Source organism: Perna viridis, chromosome 4, assembly GCF_037379345.1.
Source record: "Perna viridis isolate PV_CMFRI_1.1 ecotype Kerala chromosome 4, ASM3737934v1, whole genome shotgun sequence".
NCBI lineage: Eukaryota > Metazoa > Mollusca > Bivalvia > Mytilida > Mytilidae > Perna > Perna viridis.
This window is the reverse complement of record NC_142448.1, coordinates 14,237,413-14,254,019: the sequence shown is the minus strand read 5'-3', so window position 1 is coordinate 14,254,019 and position 16,607 is coordinate 14,237,413. Positions and strand designations below refer to the sequence as shown.

The following is a 16,607-nucleotide window of genomic DNA, read 5'->3' as shown; positions in this document are numbered from 1 at the left end:
GCCAAAATATATTGAAGGGCTGAAATATTCACAAAATTAGTGCAAATTTTGTATAGGTCAAAGCAGTCTAATCTGGGTAAATCTGGAACTTTAGAACCTTAGATTTTGCTCCTGTTAGAAATAATGGTAACACATACCAGCTTTATGAATGTGTTCAAAACATTTGGCGTACATAAATATGCTTACAATAATTGAAAAACTTATAAAAAGATGCGCAATTGTTTGTGGTTTTGGGTATGGAATATTAAAAAAAGTCCTGGAAAATTGGAGCAAAAAAGGTGTATGAACCCTGTCAGCTGCATCCTAACATCCCTAATTTTATTTAAAAATCATTAGAACTATCCTAAAAATCATGGAAAAAATCTGTTTGTTCAACATTTTTTAACAACTGGACAACCAGAAGTTTACCAAGTTATTTATACATGATGTTCACCATACGATTTTTTCTTACCAAAAACATTAAGTTAGGAAGTATTTAATAAAAAATTGTGCTGAATAATTTCAACATGAGTAAAACAAGTTCTATTAGGAAGAACCAGATTTATTTCACTTTGAATCTGTTCAGAACTGGATTTTTTGTTACTTGTACATTGTACTTTTGTGACATCTCGATTGCATAATCAAAATGAGAAATACAGATCATTTCAATTAAATGTTGCAACTTTACTTCAAAGTTGACAATTTTCTTTGGATATTCATTTAATTAAGGCATTTGTTGTTTGTTTTACGATTGAAATGTGAATAATGCACAGGAACTTGATCAAGATATGGCATGGGGTCAGCTAGGTGAAAGATGATTTGTTCACACTCATTATCAGCAATTAAGATTCACTAAAATTAGGTTTTAGTTGTTTCTTTTATGTTTAACTGTGAATACTGCACAAGACTTATACCAAGTCACAGTGGGGGTCTGTCTAGCTGATGGATTTTTACACAGTAGTGGCGATTGCATGGCTTGGAGTAACAGCTTGAGATCAGACAAATGCCAAATTTATTAAAACTAATGTTTTAAGTCCTATTTCGAATGAGGAAAGGAAACTTGCAATATTTTGTTGAGACATTTTTTGTTTTCCTTTTAAAAGGAAAAGATTAATTACATATACTGGAGTATCAAAAGTGTCTTTAATGAAGTTTTTTGACTTATATTTTAATATGCATGTATTAAGATACAATGTATATTCAGTGTTGAAAAAAAAATGAAGCCATACATCTAAATCAGCAAAGCAGAAAGCTGTTTGTTTAACAATTTATTAGGTCACAATATCAGAATTCGCATGATCATGAACTGGCTTTGAAGCCACAACTGTTCTGTGACAAGGAGGTGCATGACCCTTAATTTTTTTGTTTTTTGTTTCCACATTAGCCAATAAAAATTTGGGGTTTCTTTACAGTGATCTGTTATTTCAATATTGGTACATGTTTCAGTTTCAACATGAGTCAACAATGAGTGTAGCCTTTCTTTAAACGAAAGTTTCAAGGCCATTAGTATTATAAATGTAGTTACATGTAGGTTCGTGTAACTAAATACACATTATATATGGAGTTATGTCATGAAGCCAGCAAGCAGAATAAGTGTGTTTTCAAATAAAAAAAAAGATGCTGTGTTTACTCAACACAATTTGATATGGATGACATGCATAATTGTAGTGAGATATGGTTTTGTATGATTGTACATACATATATGTAGTACTGATGTACACACTGAAATAATGAATGAAATGTTCGAACTGGTTTTAAACCAGGAAAAAGGGTGGGACCCACTATGTTCATCTGGGACTCACCTTTCCAAAACGTGATGTGTCCCAGGACTCATCATGTAAAAATCCTAGTGAAAACCCTGTAAAATATTTTGAAACACATGTTTAGCTTATTCACATTTGCAGTGACTTTCATTATGTCAGATGCTAGAAGTTAGGATGGCACCAATTCAGGAATAGCTTGCCAGACAACCACTTGCACTGCTGGAGTAGCTTAATTGGTATTTCAATCTGTGAGGTTGTGACATGAGAGTACTGAGAAGGCTTGTTTTCCATAATTGGCATTAACCAGAACAAACCAACTTTTTTTAAATCTACTTCTGGTTTATCATTGGACAACCCACTGGGTACAAAACCTAACATGGAATAATTTGGAGTAGGCATTGCCTGCTAAAATGAGCACCATGACTTTACCATACTTTGACTTGAAATTTCAGTTAACCCTCATGGGCATCCCTAGCAATATTCTTTTTCAAGTTACATAATCTGTATATTTCTGGAACAAATATCAAACAAATGCACACAATCATACATTTAAGACACAATTGACCATCTATTTCAAGAAAATAATGAAGATAATGAAGGGTTTAGTGCAAAAATTTCTCAAACTTTTTAAACCATATTCAATTTTTTTAATAAACAAAAAATAGAAAAGACCCTATGACTATCAGAAAATATTAGAATAACCTATATTTACTGGGATGTGACCTTTATTCAATTATTTTTATTTGTTTGGCTAAAAGGATGGAACCCTAGACCTCTTCAAGTCAGGCCAGCTACAAACCGTTTGAGTTGACAACAAATCCTATAGCCAAGTCATTTTACTGGCTATTTTAATCTACTACCCGCTACAACACAGGTTGGCTGTCCTGCCACAAGGCAAAATGCTACACCTTCCTATAAATGAACTCTCACAGTTCAAAATTTTTATGTAAAAGTGTTGCACCTACCTCGTTGAAGTTCCAACTGAACCTGCCTAGAGAATTAGTTAGAAGACGATTTTCACATTTACTTTCCTTCCAGAAAAGTTCTTTATTTATATTGAGGTCAGAGCTGTAATCAACATGCATAAGATTGGAGATATTGCAATGGGAGCCATTATTACAGAGCATTTCAGATATATTTTTATGTTCAGAGACAATATATATTTCCACATAATTATTACTGGTCTTGTTTTTTTTTTTTTTTTTTTTTTTTATTTCAAATCATGAATAGAATGGGATAACGGTAAAAAAAGGTTCAAATTATAAAACTGAAACAACATACTGAGTACCAGCAAATCAAAACCTGTACCTGCTTAGGTGTATGTGGAATTCCTATTCGTTTGTTTGGTGGTCAATAGGACTACTTCAGACATAAAATACATAAAATAGGTAGTCTACACAGTAAGGACGGTTCTGTTCTCAGATCTTATGAAAAATAAGGCAAAATTTAGATAGTCCATAGGACTACCATGGCAATTTTTGAGGATTCCTCTCTAAATTAGGGTGGCACAAGACTACTGGACTACGCTAGTGTCGATCCCTGCTATTTATCATGGAAAACTTACTTTGTTGTTGTTACAGTATACATTGTTATTTGTACTTCAAACTGATGATATGACAGGTCTGTCTGGAATAAGGGTAACAACAAAATTACTGAACACTAACTAATCCAATTCATAAGTGAAGTTCAAAATAAATCTGGTAAAAGGTGTAAACTTGAATAAATTGCATGCAAGACTTTCAATTTTTATTAACTTCTGGTACATGTAGTCCTTGTGTAATAAGTTTCTGTTTTTTCTGCTTTTACAAGGGACTCAGACCACTTTAAACTGATTTTTATATGTGTTAAATTGTGTAATATTTTTTTTCACATTGGCCAGATTTAAAAATGGGGAGGGTTTTGATCATGCTAAAGTACTTTAACCCTGCAACATTTTTTGCACCTGTCCCAAGTCAGGAATTTCTGGTCTGTGTATGTATTGTTTCATTTTCACTTTCAGTTTACTTTTATGTTGCTGGAATTGATAGGGACAACTATGCTGTACCTGCATATAATAATAACAGCTGGTGTGAAGGTTTCATCATCATTCTTTGAAGACCCATGGGTGGTCTAGAGCTGACATTTTTCAGCCCACAGGGGGTTGTTGTCTCTTTGACATATTCACCATATCCATTCTGGTTTTATTTCAACTCTTTCAACAGCGTTATTGTGGTAGATTTGTTCAATATGTATACTTTCTGTGCATAATTTATGTAGTTTATAAATTTTGATTATTTTGTAATCAGGTAACGTCTTCCAAGATTATTAAACATTAACCAAAAACTTCTGTAGCAATTAAAAAAAAATATTAATCTTAATTACTGCAAATGATTAAGCAACATTTCAAGAACATTTTAATATGCTATTCTAAATGAAATTATTTAAATTACAACACAACTTTTTTTGATAGCACAGGGACTGAGAATGAGCTTTGACTTAATAAATTATCAGTATTAATATTACAGTAAAACAGGATGAATAGACATTTTTGTGACTTTGTAAAATATGATAACTGTTAAAAGAAATACAAGGACATGTATAGCCAAATTAAAGGTTTTTAAATCCATTAATAATTAAAGCCAAGATATACTTACAAAGGATTCTTCTACTACTAGTACATGTAGAAAACACAGTTTCAACAATATAAATAAAATGACAAAAAAAACTCTTTGTTGTAAAAAGAGCAAATTTAATTAAAAAAAACTTACCCACTTCACCTTGTTTCTGGCTCTAAAGCTTTTAATATGACATAGAATCTCTCTATCACAAGGTATTTATACAATAAAATCCAGATAACAGATTGAAAAGACCAATATGCAAGAAAAGTAAATATGTCAATAGTAGTTAAATGGTAGTAATCAGATACTCAATATTGTAAATTATAGACCTGATATTCTCTCTATAAAACTATTATCTGGGGTTGTTAGGGAATTCCTCTATAGTTATGTCAACAAATTTTACTGGTACATACCAATCTTCTCAATAGACGGAAAAGGTGATTTATGAGTGGTTGCTATAAAATTGTTTTTCAATATGGCTACTAGTTCAACACCTCAACCTGACACAGCCTCTGGGCAAGAGGAGGAAATAGATGAATTTGGAGATGATAGACCTCAGAATAAAAGGAGGTTTAAGAAGAAAGTGCAGAAGAAGAAGAAAACTCCTGAAATCAAATTTGATTGGCCGAAGAAGAATTATTACGAAGTTAAATATGGAGAGTTTGATCAAGTGGTAGGAATTTTATGTTTGTTTTTGCTTTTCAGAATTTCTGTACAATTTGGAAAAAAAAACAGCAGAATACATTTTGTCTTTATATTAAATTTTTTTTTTTTTTTTTCAGAAAAATTTATTACATCGCATGGTCTACATTGCTCGTTTGAGGGAGGATGATTCGGATACAGATAAAATAGCAGGTCTGTAATCAGTGAATTATAATTATCTTTTTCATTAAATATAATTGTAAAAAAAAACTGTCTTTTTAGGATTATTCATTAACTTTTTTTAGAAGAAGTTTCATTCATGTATCTAAGTATATGTTGGAATAAATGAAAGCAAATTAAACTGAGAAATGATTAATAAAGTAGAATCAGACAATGCTTCAAAAAACTTCTATTAAATTAGCCAATAAGGGTTGAAGTAATAACTTGTATTATCGCATTTTTCACAATCAGACATATTTGTTTTTTATCTTTTGTTTCTAACTAATAACTCACTACTGTTTGAAGGGTGTATTTACATTAAGTCCAAATAAGACTATTCTAACTGACAGAATTGTTTACATGTGTCTTAGTTTGTTTAATTTTTCAAGGGTAGAAGTTAGTTCTACATGCATTCTTTCAATGATTGATATTGGAAATATCTTGGTTGAAAAACAACTGAAATATTTAATAAACAGTTGTATATCAGTGATAAGAGATAAATCCTTTCTGTATTTACCTAATAACTTTTGAGATGAAGCTTTCAAGTTTTTTTTAAATGTTTATAGAAATAATGATTGTAGTATATGCTATTGCTAGTTACAAAATATATTGAAATAATTAAATTAGAAATCACTTAGTCCTGATCAGAAGAACCATGGAAATTTTTGATTTCAATATTTTTGGGAGAACAAAAACATTAAATTTCACAATATTACCGCTAATAGTTTATGGGCACACAAGTGTCCATCTGTCTTTGTATGAAGTAGTGTCAACACTTTCACCAGTTCATCTAAATATTTTGTGTTCTTTTAAGTGAGGTAAGATAATATTGAGCTAACATTATGTTTATAAAGAAGATAGAAGTTAGTTGATTTTGTATTATTTATCTCAGCTTACCATGAAACCTTGAAGAAGAATTTAGAGAATGCCCAGCAGTTCTCAGAACATGTCACTATCACAGGATTATTGTTGGTCTATACAAAACATATAGTCCACATCGTAGAGGTTTGCTATTATTAAGATCAAGAATATTTAAGTTGAAGAGATGTAAAACAATATTTTACTTCATGCATGCATTTTATATTGAGCAAAAAAAGGAGAAAGTAAAATTGTAGTCATGTACAGGGAGGGGTATTTGTAATTAACATTCATTATCAGCTGTAATCAATTATATTTTCCTTTGTAATCATGTGTAATCAGTAATCATTGAAATAATGATTACAATTAAACTTATGTAGTTGATTACTGTGTGAAAAAGTGATGTGATTGTGATTACTTTTTTTAAAATAGATTATCTGAGTAGTTTTTCCCTGTTCACACTATTTATTTAACTTAACATTTTGATTGATTTTAGCAAGGGAAAAAAATATATGTCATCAATTTTGAGTAATTATGATGTAATCAGTTATGCTTGAAAGTAATCAGCCCCAACAGTGACTCATGTATTGTTGTATACTTGTGTATTTTTCTATTGTTAGTTGAGTAATGATTGATTCTATCAGTTTGTGCTTTAACCTATAATGTAAAGGGAGATAACTTGTGTTAATGTTTAAATTAGTTACTATGTTCTCTGACATTTTGCCAGTATACATACATGTATACATACCATAAAAAATGTGACTTTACAGAAATATTTTCATTAATGGAATGGGATGCTTATTTACTGCAAAAGTTTTCAAAGTAAAATGGCTTATTGCCAGATATGATTATTGCTCTATAGAAAATAAACTACAGTGGTTTTGTATAAAGCACTTCTTATTACAGACAACAACAGAAATGCTGAGAGAAGTAATGACAGACTGTAAAAGAAACATAGACTCTAGCAATGGCATATTTTCTGAAGTAAAAATTCTGGTAGTTTCACATAATATCCCTGAAAGACTTTATCAAAGTTGGATGTTTAAAACATTAGAAATACAATCAGCCAGACTTGACTCTTATGACAGTTCAGAATCAACAGATAAAATTGTTCTTGATTGCTTGGTTCAGCTTTTAAAGTTAGGAAATCACCTTTCCAAAATTCCAAAGGTAAGACAGTATATAAAAAAATTTTTGAAACCTAAGTTCAAACACAATTGTAAAGAAGTATTTATAAAGTCTTCCCATTAAATTAGTAGAAATGGCAGGAAATCTCTAACAGTTATTGAATCTGGTGGTTGAAAGTCATGTATTTTAAATCACTGGCATGGAATGGGAGAAATAAATATCCATATGACAATGAAAAGTCTTAGGGACTGTATTCAGTGATTTTCAAATTGAGAGTAATTCCATAAGCTTAAAATACAGAAAATTAATCTTTACTTCCATTTTAAGAAGTTCTGTATAAATAATTAGGACCTAAAATATTCATCCTTCTTGGATACTGATATTCCTAATTATGTTGTTTTACATATCATATATTTTGCCATTAGTACTATATTGTTATATTAACTGTCTCTATACCACTGTAAAGAGGTTTATTGAGAAATAAAGATATATATAGGTGGATGGAACAGGTTTATTGAGAAATAAAGATATCTATAGGTGGACGGAACAGGTTTATTGAGAATTAAAGATATCTGTAGGTGGACGGAACAGGTTTATTGAGAAATAAAGATATATATAATTGGATGGTTTTTGGAAGTTTAGGATTCTTTCTTTCATTCCTATTTTCTATTTCCAATCTTTTACTATTAAGTGCTGTGTTTACTTTTTTAACTGAATGATAGGATTTTTATTAGCGTTTAAACCTGTTTACTTGCCATATATGCTTTATATAGTAACTGCTATATAAATATGCACATTTCTTACTTTCATTTTCAACATATTTCTCTTTAGTGTGTTATAAGAAACAGAGTATATTTAAGGATTGTATTTAATTTTTGACCAAGTTTTGCAATATAACCAACATTTGGACAGTTTACATTTCATGAACTGCAAAGCGGAGTGCTTGTCAGGGTTTGACATTAACTTTTCTCTCTAGGTGTCCCACATGACTATTTGATTGATAGATAAATAAGGTAGCCCTCAAAATTATTTTGCAGTGCTGTCCTTAGGACTAATTAATAATAAGAATTAATTAAGATAGCTCAAATGACTACCAGTTTGAATTTCTATGACGACCTCTGTCAAATTAGGTAGGCACAGGACTGCTGGGATACTGTTAGCATCTAACTCTGTCCTTTCTTCCTTGCATTACATAAAGGGGTATTCATCTCTTATCCATTAATCTTCCTACACCACTGAATTGAATTTAAAGAATCTTTCATAGAATCTTTATTACATATTCCCACTGTGCACCCCTATTTTAGATTTTGATCCAAATCAATTAAGAAATCAAAGGATGCATGTTAACAACAAATCAGAAGGCTGATTGCAAATCAAATTAACTTATTTGTCAAGAAAAGTCTGTATAGCTGTCATCCTTATGTCTTTATTATTTATTTAGGGAAATATCAAGAATGCCTTTGATCAGCTGCATTCCAAAGTACCAGACTTACTGCCACAACAAGGTATTATTTCTATAGAAACACAGATATTTCAGATGAATTATACTGGTAAAAATAGTATATTTGTATTGAAGTTACAGAAGTAACTGGTTGATGGGAATAATAAAACTATGGTAAAGTTTCATGCTCCTGTTTTGGTTAATTTGAAACTGTGACCAAAGATATGTTCAGCTTTTTAGTTTAGAAGTTTGATTGTTAAACAAGGGAGCACTCATTATTATTATTCTGCTTATAAGAGCTACATAGATTGCTATGAAAACTACTTTATTTTGAAAAATTGAAAAACTATACTCAGAGGTGGATCCAAGGAAAAACATACCAGGCGTATGCCCCACATGTTATTAAGAAAATATAAAAAATGTGTATGAAATCATGGTTTTCACCAGTTCCCCCCCCCCCCACAAAGTTGTTTTGCCTGGCTTTGATATTCCTTTAATTCTATTTACACCACCCATAACCTGAAATCTTAGATCTGCTCCTGATACTATCATATACAAGGTCTGCTACAAACTAAATGTGGAGGCTTTGAATGTTTGGTTTTTTTACAACTATGTTACATTTCAGATTTTTCTTGCAGATATGTTACAATTTCTGCTTTTTTACTCCAGCTATGTTACAATTCCTGATTTTTTTACTCTACCTATATTGCATTTCCTGCTTTTTTACTACAGCTATGTTACATTTCCTATTAGAGGAAGATGATAGTTGTATGATGACAGTACCAGAATACCTTGGTATCTATGAACAGCCCTATGATATTGTACTGGACAGTGGTAGGTTTTGATTCTATTGTAGTTTTTACATTTTCTATATTTGGTCCAGTTTTCAAGTTGTTAAGACTTTCCATATTAAGTACATTTATGGTGAGGTATACATAGGGAACTACATAAGGGAAGACCAAGGAGTCCTCATATGAATGTAACCACTCTTTTAAAGAATGTTTTAGAAGTTGTGTTGTTTGTTCTGTTATGTCTCAAGGAATACATTATTAAAACAAGAAATACTACAAGTACATGTATTAAGATTGTTTGAGTCTCTATTATGTTCATGTTTTATACATTTGCTTTCTCAATGTACCTGTTTTTCTAGTGATTATGTCATATTTATTTTTTTTATTCCAAGTACTGTATAGTGGCTTATTTGATGGGTGTCAAATTTGGTGATTTCGAGAAGCTTACAATAAATAAATATTTTGCAGAATTTATTTGGCGTTTTCAGACATACTGCTTATATATGCTGAAATAAGGACCCCATGAAAGTAATCAACTTTACAGTACCTATTAAAAATAGAATACATATTAAAAATGCTAAATGTTACACATCATTTTTTGGGAAATACTTTCAAGCCACTCAAGCACAGGCATGTACTTCAGAATTTTCTTGTTACTATATATACTAACTATTAGTATTTATGGTAAAAAATCCAAAATAAGTGCCTGTGTATTCAAAATTATTTACTTGTTCTTTTGACCAACCTGTGTAATGAAATATGTATATTAAGTGAATTCCTTTTGTTTCATATACTCTTTTCAAGAAGAAAAAGAAAAAAAAATAAATATGAAGGTTTTGTAACTATTGATAGAGATTTGGAATTACCATTATTTGTTAATATGATTTGTATATTGCACAAAGCAATATTTCATAATGTCTTCTTTTTCTTTCATTATTTACAGAAGGTAAATGTACAAACTAAGTCACCCTGCACTCTATGGTTGTGTTCAAATATTGTAGCAACTTGTCTTTTCTTTGTTAGGCTTCTTTTCATTAATTGTGTGTTTCCGGTTACACGACCCTACCTCACTGAATCTAAACATTTTATTGCTTATTGAAGAAAGAAAAATCCAGGTTTTTTGTCATTTTGGTGGCAATTACTCCGTTTCTCATTTAGAATATCATTTATCTGCAAATCATTCAGTAATACAGCTATTACTCTTATGTGAAAGTGTAATTAAGAACCAAGATTACAAACAACCATCATGGCTTTCAGTGTCTGTGCAGTATATTAGGCACATTCTATTTTCTTCTCAAGGAGGGGCCTAGGAATTTATGTTGGAAACAAAAATTCAGTAGCAGCTGGGGCTCAAAACTTCTATTTGAAAATGTACATTGTTAAGTAATGAAGGACATATTGAATTATATTTTTTCTGTCTGTTGCTGAGTAAACAGAATGTTTCTGCTCAAATTTATAGTATTTTTTTTTTATAAAAAATAGTCATAGTCTGTGCCTTAGCTGTCAAAAAATAAAAAAAGATTAAAATATTTTTGTTAAATAAAATGTTATACCTACCTACCCTTCCTACATGTAATTTTTGGGGGTGTAATAGGAAACATACAATTAATTTATTTTGGCCTTATAAAAAAATCACAATAAATTATGATAGGCTGAGTTATGAGTTCAACAATGTAATAAAGGACAATGAAATGAATTGAAGCATTTAGGAATATTGAAAGTGATAATCATAAATGTCTTTTATTTTATGTTGATCTCATGTGATAGTGGATACTGTAGTAAGATCACACCATTATAATTGGGGTTTCAGGAAAATGTCATTAACCAAATTTGAAATTCTTTATAAAAAAAAATATATTCATTAGCTACCTTTTAGTACTAACATTGTTTCTGGTAGGAGAAGAATCTTTCTACAGTAACCCTTTTAGTTTTACAATTCATTAGTCAAGGCTGGTTATTATCTGGATTCTTTATACAACTCACATGAAGGACACATCACATACAAAATTCTTTGCTGTATTTCACATATTTTTCTAACTTTGTTATGTGTGCACATATATTGATACAAATCATCACAATCATATTTTTATGGTGAAAGTTCAGAGAAATTACATGTCCTCAATCAAGAAGTTTGACAAATGCACAAGACTTTTACCAATCAAAGTTTTATTGATAAGTAACTATGAAGTATTATAGCTGTGAAAATTTGATGTTTGTGGTACAAGCTGCTACAACATTGAACACATGCCTAATCACCATGTACTAGCTTTTTATCTGGAACCCATTCTTACTAACCAGGTATTTGTACTAGACCAATCATTAGTCAGCATTGAAGTATTAAGGTTGTACAGGATGCTTTTGCTTAGAAGAATTTATAATGAAGGAATTAGAATCAATTGGTTGAAAGGATTTTTCAATTTCATTATTTTTTTGAAATGTTTCTCAAATAAAAAAGGCACTGGTAATATTAAAGTGTGAATACACAATATGGCTCAAAACAGTAATACTCTAAAACATATGGTTTCATAACTTTAGTGTTTACAGGACAAAGTGCTTGTCTTTATGCTTGTTTTTGAAAGATATTAAAACTGATATGTAATTGATAGAGTCTTTCTTACCTTAGCAGTGGAAGACAAAGCCATTTCCACTGGAACAATACAATTGTTGTTTTGCAGAAGAGTTCTTATTTGTCTTTATTTTTTTACTATTTCAGTTATTGATGGACATGAAGTTCCATACTGAAATATATGTCCAGAGTAATTTATACACTTTGACTAAAAATAATATTTAAATAACTTTGCATGCCAGATTTATTTGACATTTTGACATAATATGAAATGTAATTTAATAGTAGTGATGAAGATGTTCTTAGGAAGAATGAACATCCAACCTAAATTGCATGGTAGTATAAAATGGTCATGAGATCAGCATGTGCCTCAAAGTAGAACAACATTTTTATTTAAACAATAACACTGAAACTTTCCATTTGTGTTTACAGTTAGGCACAGACCGTTTTCTTCTTGAGGATGGGGGCCAGGGATTTTATGTTTGGTAATATAAGAAACTTTTTTCAAGCAAGTCCATATTTGTTTTTCATCAACATATGGAGTTTAATTTTTTAATTTGAAAATCTACATAGTTCAATTATTAGAAAAATATTGAATCAAAATTTGTTTTCTGCCCAAGGCTAAGAAGAAAAAATTGGGGTGGGGGGGTGGGGGCGGAGCTTGGAAATTTTTACATACTTTTGTAACCCCCACACTCGCTAATAAAATGGTTGGTGCCTAATATCACATTTAATGCCAACTAAAGATTTGTCTAACTTGAATCACTTTGATGAGGTTTTACACTCAGTTATGACGATTACTGCATTCCCTGTATATTGATATGTATTTAGGTGTCTTGTTTTCTTCATTTTCTCTACTAAATTATACTAGATATTTGCAAATTGGAATAAACATAAATATGGTGTGCCATAAATGTATATATGTATCTACATACATGTACATTTATGGCACACCATATTTATATTTATTTCAGTTTTTAGGTATTTTGTATAGTTTTGTAGATATCATCAATTTTTTCTGGTTTTGATCCTTCAGAATCAAAATACCTTATGTCACCGGTATATATGCTGAGAACTTCCCTACTATTCCTGAACTCTACACAAAAATATAGTCCAAATGTAATTCCTTTTATATAATTAATATCTCTTTTATAACTTGTAAATATGTTTCTTCCAATTATTCAGCTCAACAATATTCTATTATTTCTGCAAAATAAAATTTAGATCTAGTCTTCAAATTAACTGATATCTTTTTGGCCTTGAAAGATGTTTAGTAATAAAATTCATTTGGGGGGAATAAAGTTCTTGCAGTAATGTGGCAAGAAACATTAACTGTGAAGAGTAGTGATTTTAACTAAGTAAAATTGGCAGGAAAGTTCAAATAGATAAAAATGTCTACTTTTGGATAAGTTTACATTCATTAAGGACATTATTTTCTTAAGGTGAAATTGTTTTTATTTGAATATAAATACAGTGTAGGATCAATACTTGTTAAAATGTTTTTTTTTTAATGTAAATGAAAATTTATTTTTGGACAGGTTTAAAGATTTAGGAAAAAGGTGAAATGAAACAAAATTTGAAAATGATTGTGAAGTTGGATACTGTTTAAATATGGATAACATTTTATATTTCATAAATCAGTAGTAAATATTAACATTCAGTTTCTACATATTAGGGAAAAGCAGTCCTAAATAATATGGAAAACACAAATGTATGATTAAAGTTTAACTTTACATCATGTTATCTTTAAAAGTTCGTTCATACTACAGTTTTCACAGAAATCAAAAACCTCCAATGCTAACAGCACTTTGGTTATGAGATATCTTAAAAGTTTATGAGATATCTGATATACTTCATGAGGTATCTTATATATTTTATGGCATGCCATATTTATATTTATTCCAATTTGTAGATATCTTATATAATTTAGTAGATATCTTTTATTTTTATAAGATATCTTACAAAAATGTATAAGATATCTTACAAAGTTTATGATATATTATATTAACTGTAAAAGATATCTTATAAACTATATTGGATATCTAATAAACAAAATCATATAAGATATCTTGTATATTTAATCAGATATTCTTTAAAAAATGGAAGATATCTACAAATTGGAATAAATATAAAAATGGCATGCCATTTAAATCTACCATCAAATCTATTTACTAGAGAAATTACTTTTTGTTAAAAGTATTAATAAATAATAAGTTCTTACATGAGTGAAAATTAAAGATTAGGACTATCTTTCAAGAGTTTGAAAAATTCAAGTCTTTGTCACAAGTGGAGTATAGTTGAACTAGTGAAAAGACCAAGAATTTCTCTAACAAGTGAAAGATAACTCAATCTTTAATCTGAAATGAGTATAATTACCTGTTTCTTCCATGAAAACATATTTACTTTGTTTGCTTCTTTTAGAGAGCACCAACATTTCTGGAAACATAGTAAATAATACATCAATTTGCCTTTGTTTTGAATGTGTCTATGACACTGCCAAAGTGCATGACCTTGTCAACAGAACAGTACTTCTGTACTTATACTGTTTAATTTTGACATTGACTCTTATTGCCCATGGTCCTTTCATTTGGTGTAATGAAAATACATATTTTAGCTTGGGTCAGGTGAACTATTTCCATCACTTGGTGTCCATCATGGTTGTTAACAATTTTTCAAAACTCTTCTCCTCTGAAACTACTGGACCAATTATAATCAAACCTGGTATGAATGTTTCTAGGGTATTCTGCATAGAAATGATATTGGGATTTTCGATCTTTCAAAAAATGCCAGTTGTCACTAAAAATAGAACATAAGGGGTCATACAAAAGTTTTTCGGGTATATCTCCAAAAGCGATAGTTTTATTAGAATTCTGAATTGGTATATGAGTTCTATCTATGGTCAAAGTAAATTTGTTAAGCAATGTTGGAGTTATTGTCCCTTTTCAGCATTTTTTTATTATTTTTAATGTTATGACTCAAAAATTTTCTCCTCTGACACTAGACATGTTGACCAATTAAAACCAAACTTGGTATTAATGTGCCTTAGCATATTCTGCATAGAACATATAGGATTTTTTTTATCACTTGAAAAACATACTGAAAATATAACATAGAGGTCTGAGAGAAGTTTTTTTGCATATTTCTCTAAAACCGTTATGTTTATCATAATTCCGACTTGGTAAAGGTGTTCAGCATGATGAAATCTATCTGTGCAATTTTTAGTGTTATTACTTTCAAATTTTTTTCTCAAAACTCGACAGAATTCAATGAAAATTAATTAGATTGTTCCTTAGGTATGAGCATTAGGGGACTAAAACCTTAGGTATGAGCATTAGGGGACTTTTATCCAAGAAAAAAACAAAACCGCTTTTACAAAAAATACGAATTTTGCTTGTCAAGCCAGGTGGCCGATTTCGGCTCTTTAGAGCCTCTAGTTTATCTTTCTTATGGATTGATTTTTTACTACAACGATCTTCTTTTTAAGCCCAACACATAGCATTTTCCTTTTTTGGTCATGATGTTGCCACATGTATCAGCTTCGGTAATCTTCGGTTAAGATAAATGAGGTCAATTGATGTATTTGAGTTGTCTATTTTGATATCGTTTTCTATGGTTAGTTTGACAGATCTGTATCTACACTATTGCTCAGTGCTTTACTATGTTTTGTTTTATTTTTCAGAGTTAGTGTGGCCACTTCCGACTAGACTCTTCCCTTACAACTGATTAGTACTTGAACACTCTATTCATGATTCATTATTTCAAGTTTCATATTCAATTATCTGTGATTACTGTGTATAGACAATTAAGATGTTACCTGTAACTGAAAAATATGTAGGGTTGAACTGTATAATGTTTATGTTTAATTACTAAAAGTTCCACTCCATTTTCAAGATCTTCTAGCAAAAAGTAATGGAGTTATAACTATTAAGGACTTGCTTATATGTACATGAGATTTACCGGTAAACTGTAAAACTAAAATGAAAATATCGTTTTTTACGTTTGTTCATTACGAAAGCCCACTGAGTTCATTTTCGTAGACTAACAAAAAAATTTGGCGTAATAACTCGAAATTTAAGCAATTAACACGAAACGTTTGTCTTGTATGTACATGTATATATATAAAAGAAGAAGAAAACCTTTGATTTGTCCGCCTGTATTTCTACACTTTGACTTTCTATTTTTTCCCTAAAATTTTCAATTTTCCTTTTTTGTGTTGAAGGTTGAAATGGGAAGATTTTAAACTGTTTTGTTCTTTATATAAAGTAGTACTTATGTTTTGTTTGGTCATACGAAGTCATTTATAGAACTTTTATATCAAGAATGAAAATTAGACGAAAAGAAACCAAAAACATCAAACAAACAAAAAAAAGCGAAAACAAACAGAAACAGGGAACTCACTGCTACGTATATTTCAGTTAAATGATAGACATTTGAACAAAAATATAAAATCTCGGTCTGCACAATGCGCTTTTTTCGTGATATATATGAAATATTTTGCCTTATTACGCATAAGGTTCGCGTTATAACGTTGACGCGAAAAAAAAATTAGACTACGAAAATGAGCTCAATGGACTTCCGTAGTTCTTTGTTTTATACTTGGTAAATAAATTTCGAAATTCCCTA

At 30.2% G+C, this 16,607-nt stretch overlaps 2 protein-coding genes across 4 annotated transcripts in view; one reads left to right on the top strand and one right to left on the bottom strand.

Moving 5' to 3' along the window:
• LOC148618973 (myoglobin-like) overlaps positions 1-2,141 on the bottom strand; it is a 24,913-nt gene extending 22,772 nt beyond the window's left edge. Inside the window, exons 1-2 of the mRNA XM_088577012.1 lie at positions 2,057-2,141; positions 1,782-1,837 (exon numbers count right to left, since the gene is read on the bottom strand). Of these exons, the coding sequence (XP_088433138.1) occupies positions 1,782-1,837; positions 2,057-2,141 (141 nt within the window). The remainder of the gene's footprint in view (positions 1-1,781; positions 1,838-2,056) is intronic.
• The window catches only part of LOC148618972 (testis-expressed protein 47-like), a 17,859-nt gene extending 1,252 nt beyond the window's left edge, over positions 1-16,607 (top strand). Inside the window, exons 1-8 of one of the 3 annotated variants that reach the window (XM_088578436.1) lie at positions 4,687-5,012; positions 5,122-5,194; positions 6,093-6,205; positions 6,965-7,228; positions 8,628-8,691; positions 9,360-9,461; positions 12,132-12,174; positions 15,664-16,607. In XM_088578436.1, coding sequence (XP_088434562.1) covers positions 4,815-5,012; positions 5,122-5,194; positions 6,093-6,205; positions 6,965-7,228; positions 8,628-8,691; positions 9,360-9,461; positions 12,132-12,160 — 843 coding nt within the window. In that variant the 5' untranslated portion in view covers positions 4,687-4,814 and the 3' untranslated portion in view covers positions 12,161-12,174; positions 15,664-16,607. Of the gene's footprint in view, positions 1-4,686; positions 5,013-5,121; positions 5,195-6,092; positions 6,206-6,964; positions 7,229-8,627; positions 8,692-9,359; positions 9,462-12,131; positions 12,175-15,663 lie in introns of those variants that run through there. The other 2 variants (XM_088578435.1, XM_088578437.1) reach the window with 2 other exon arrangements.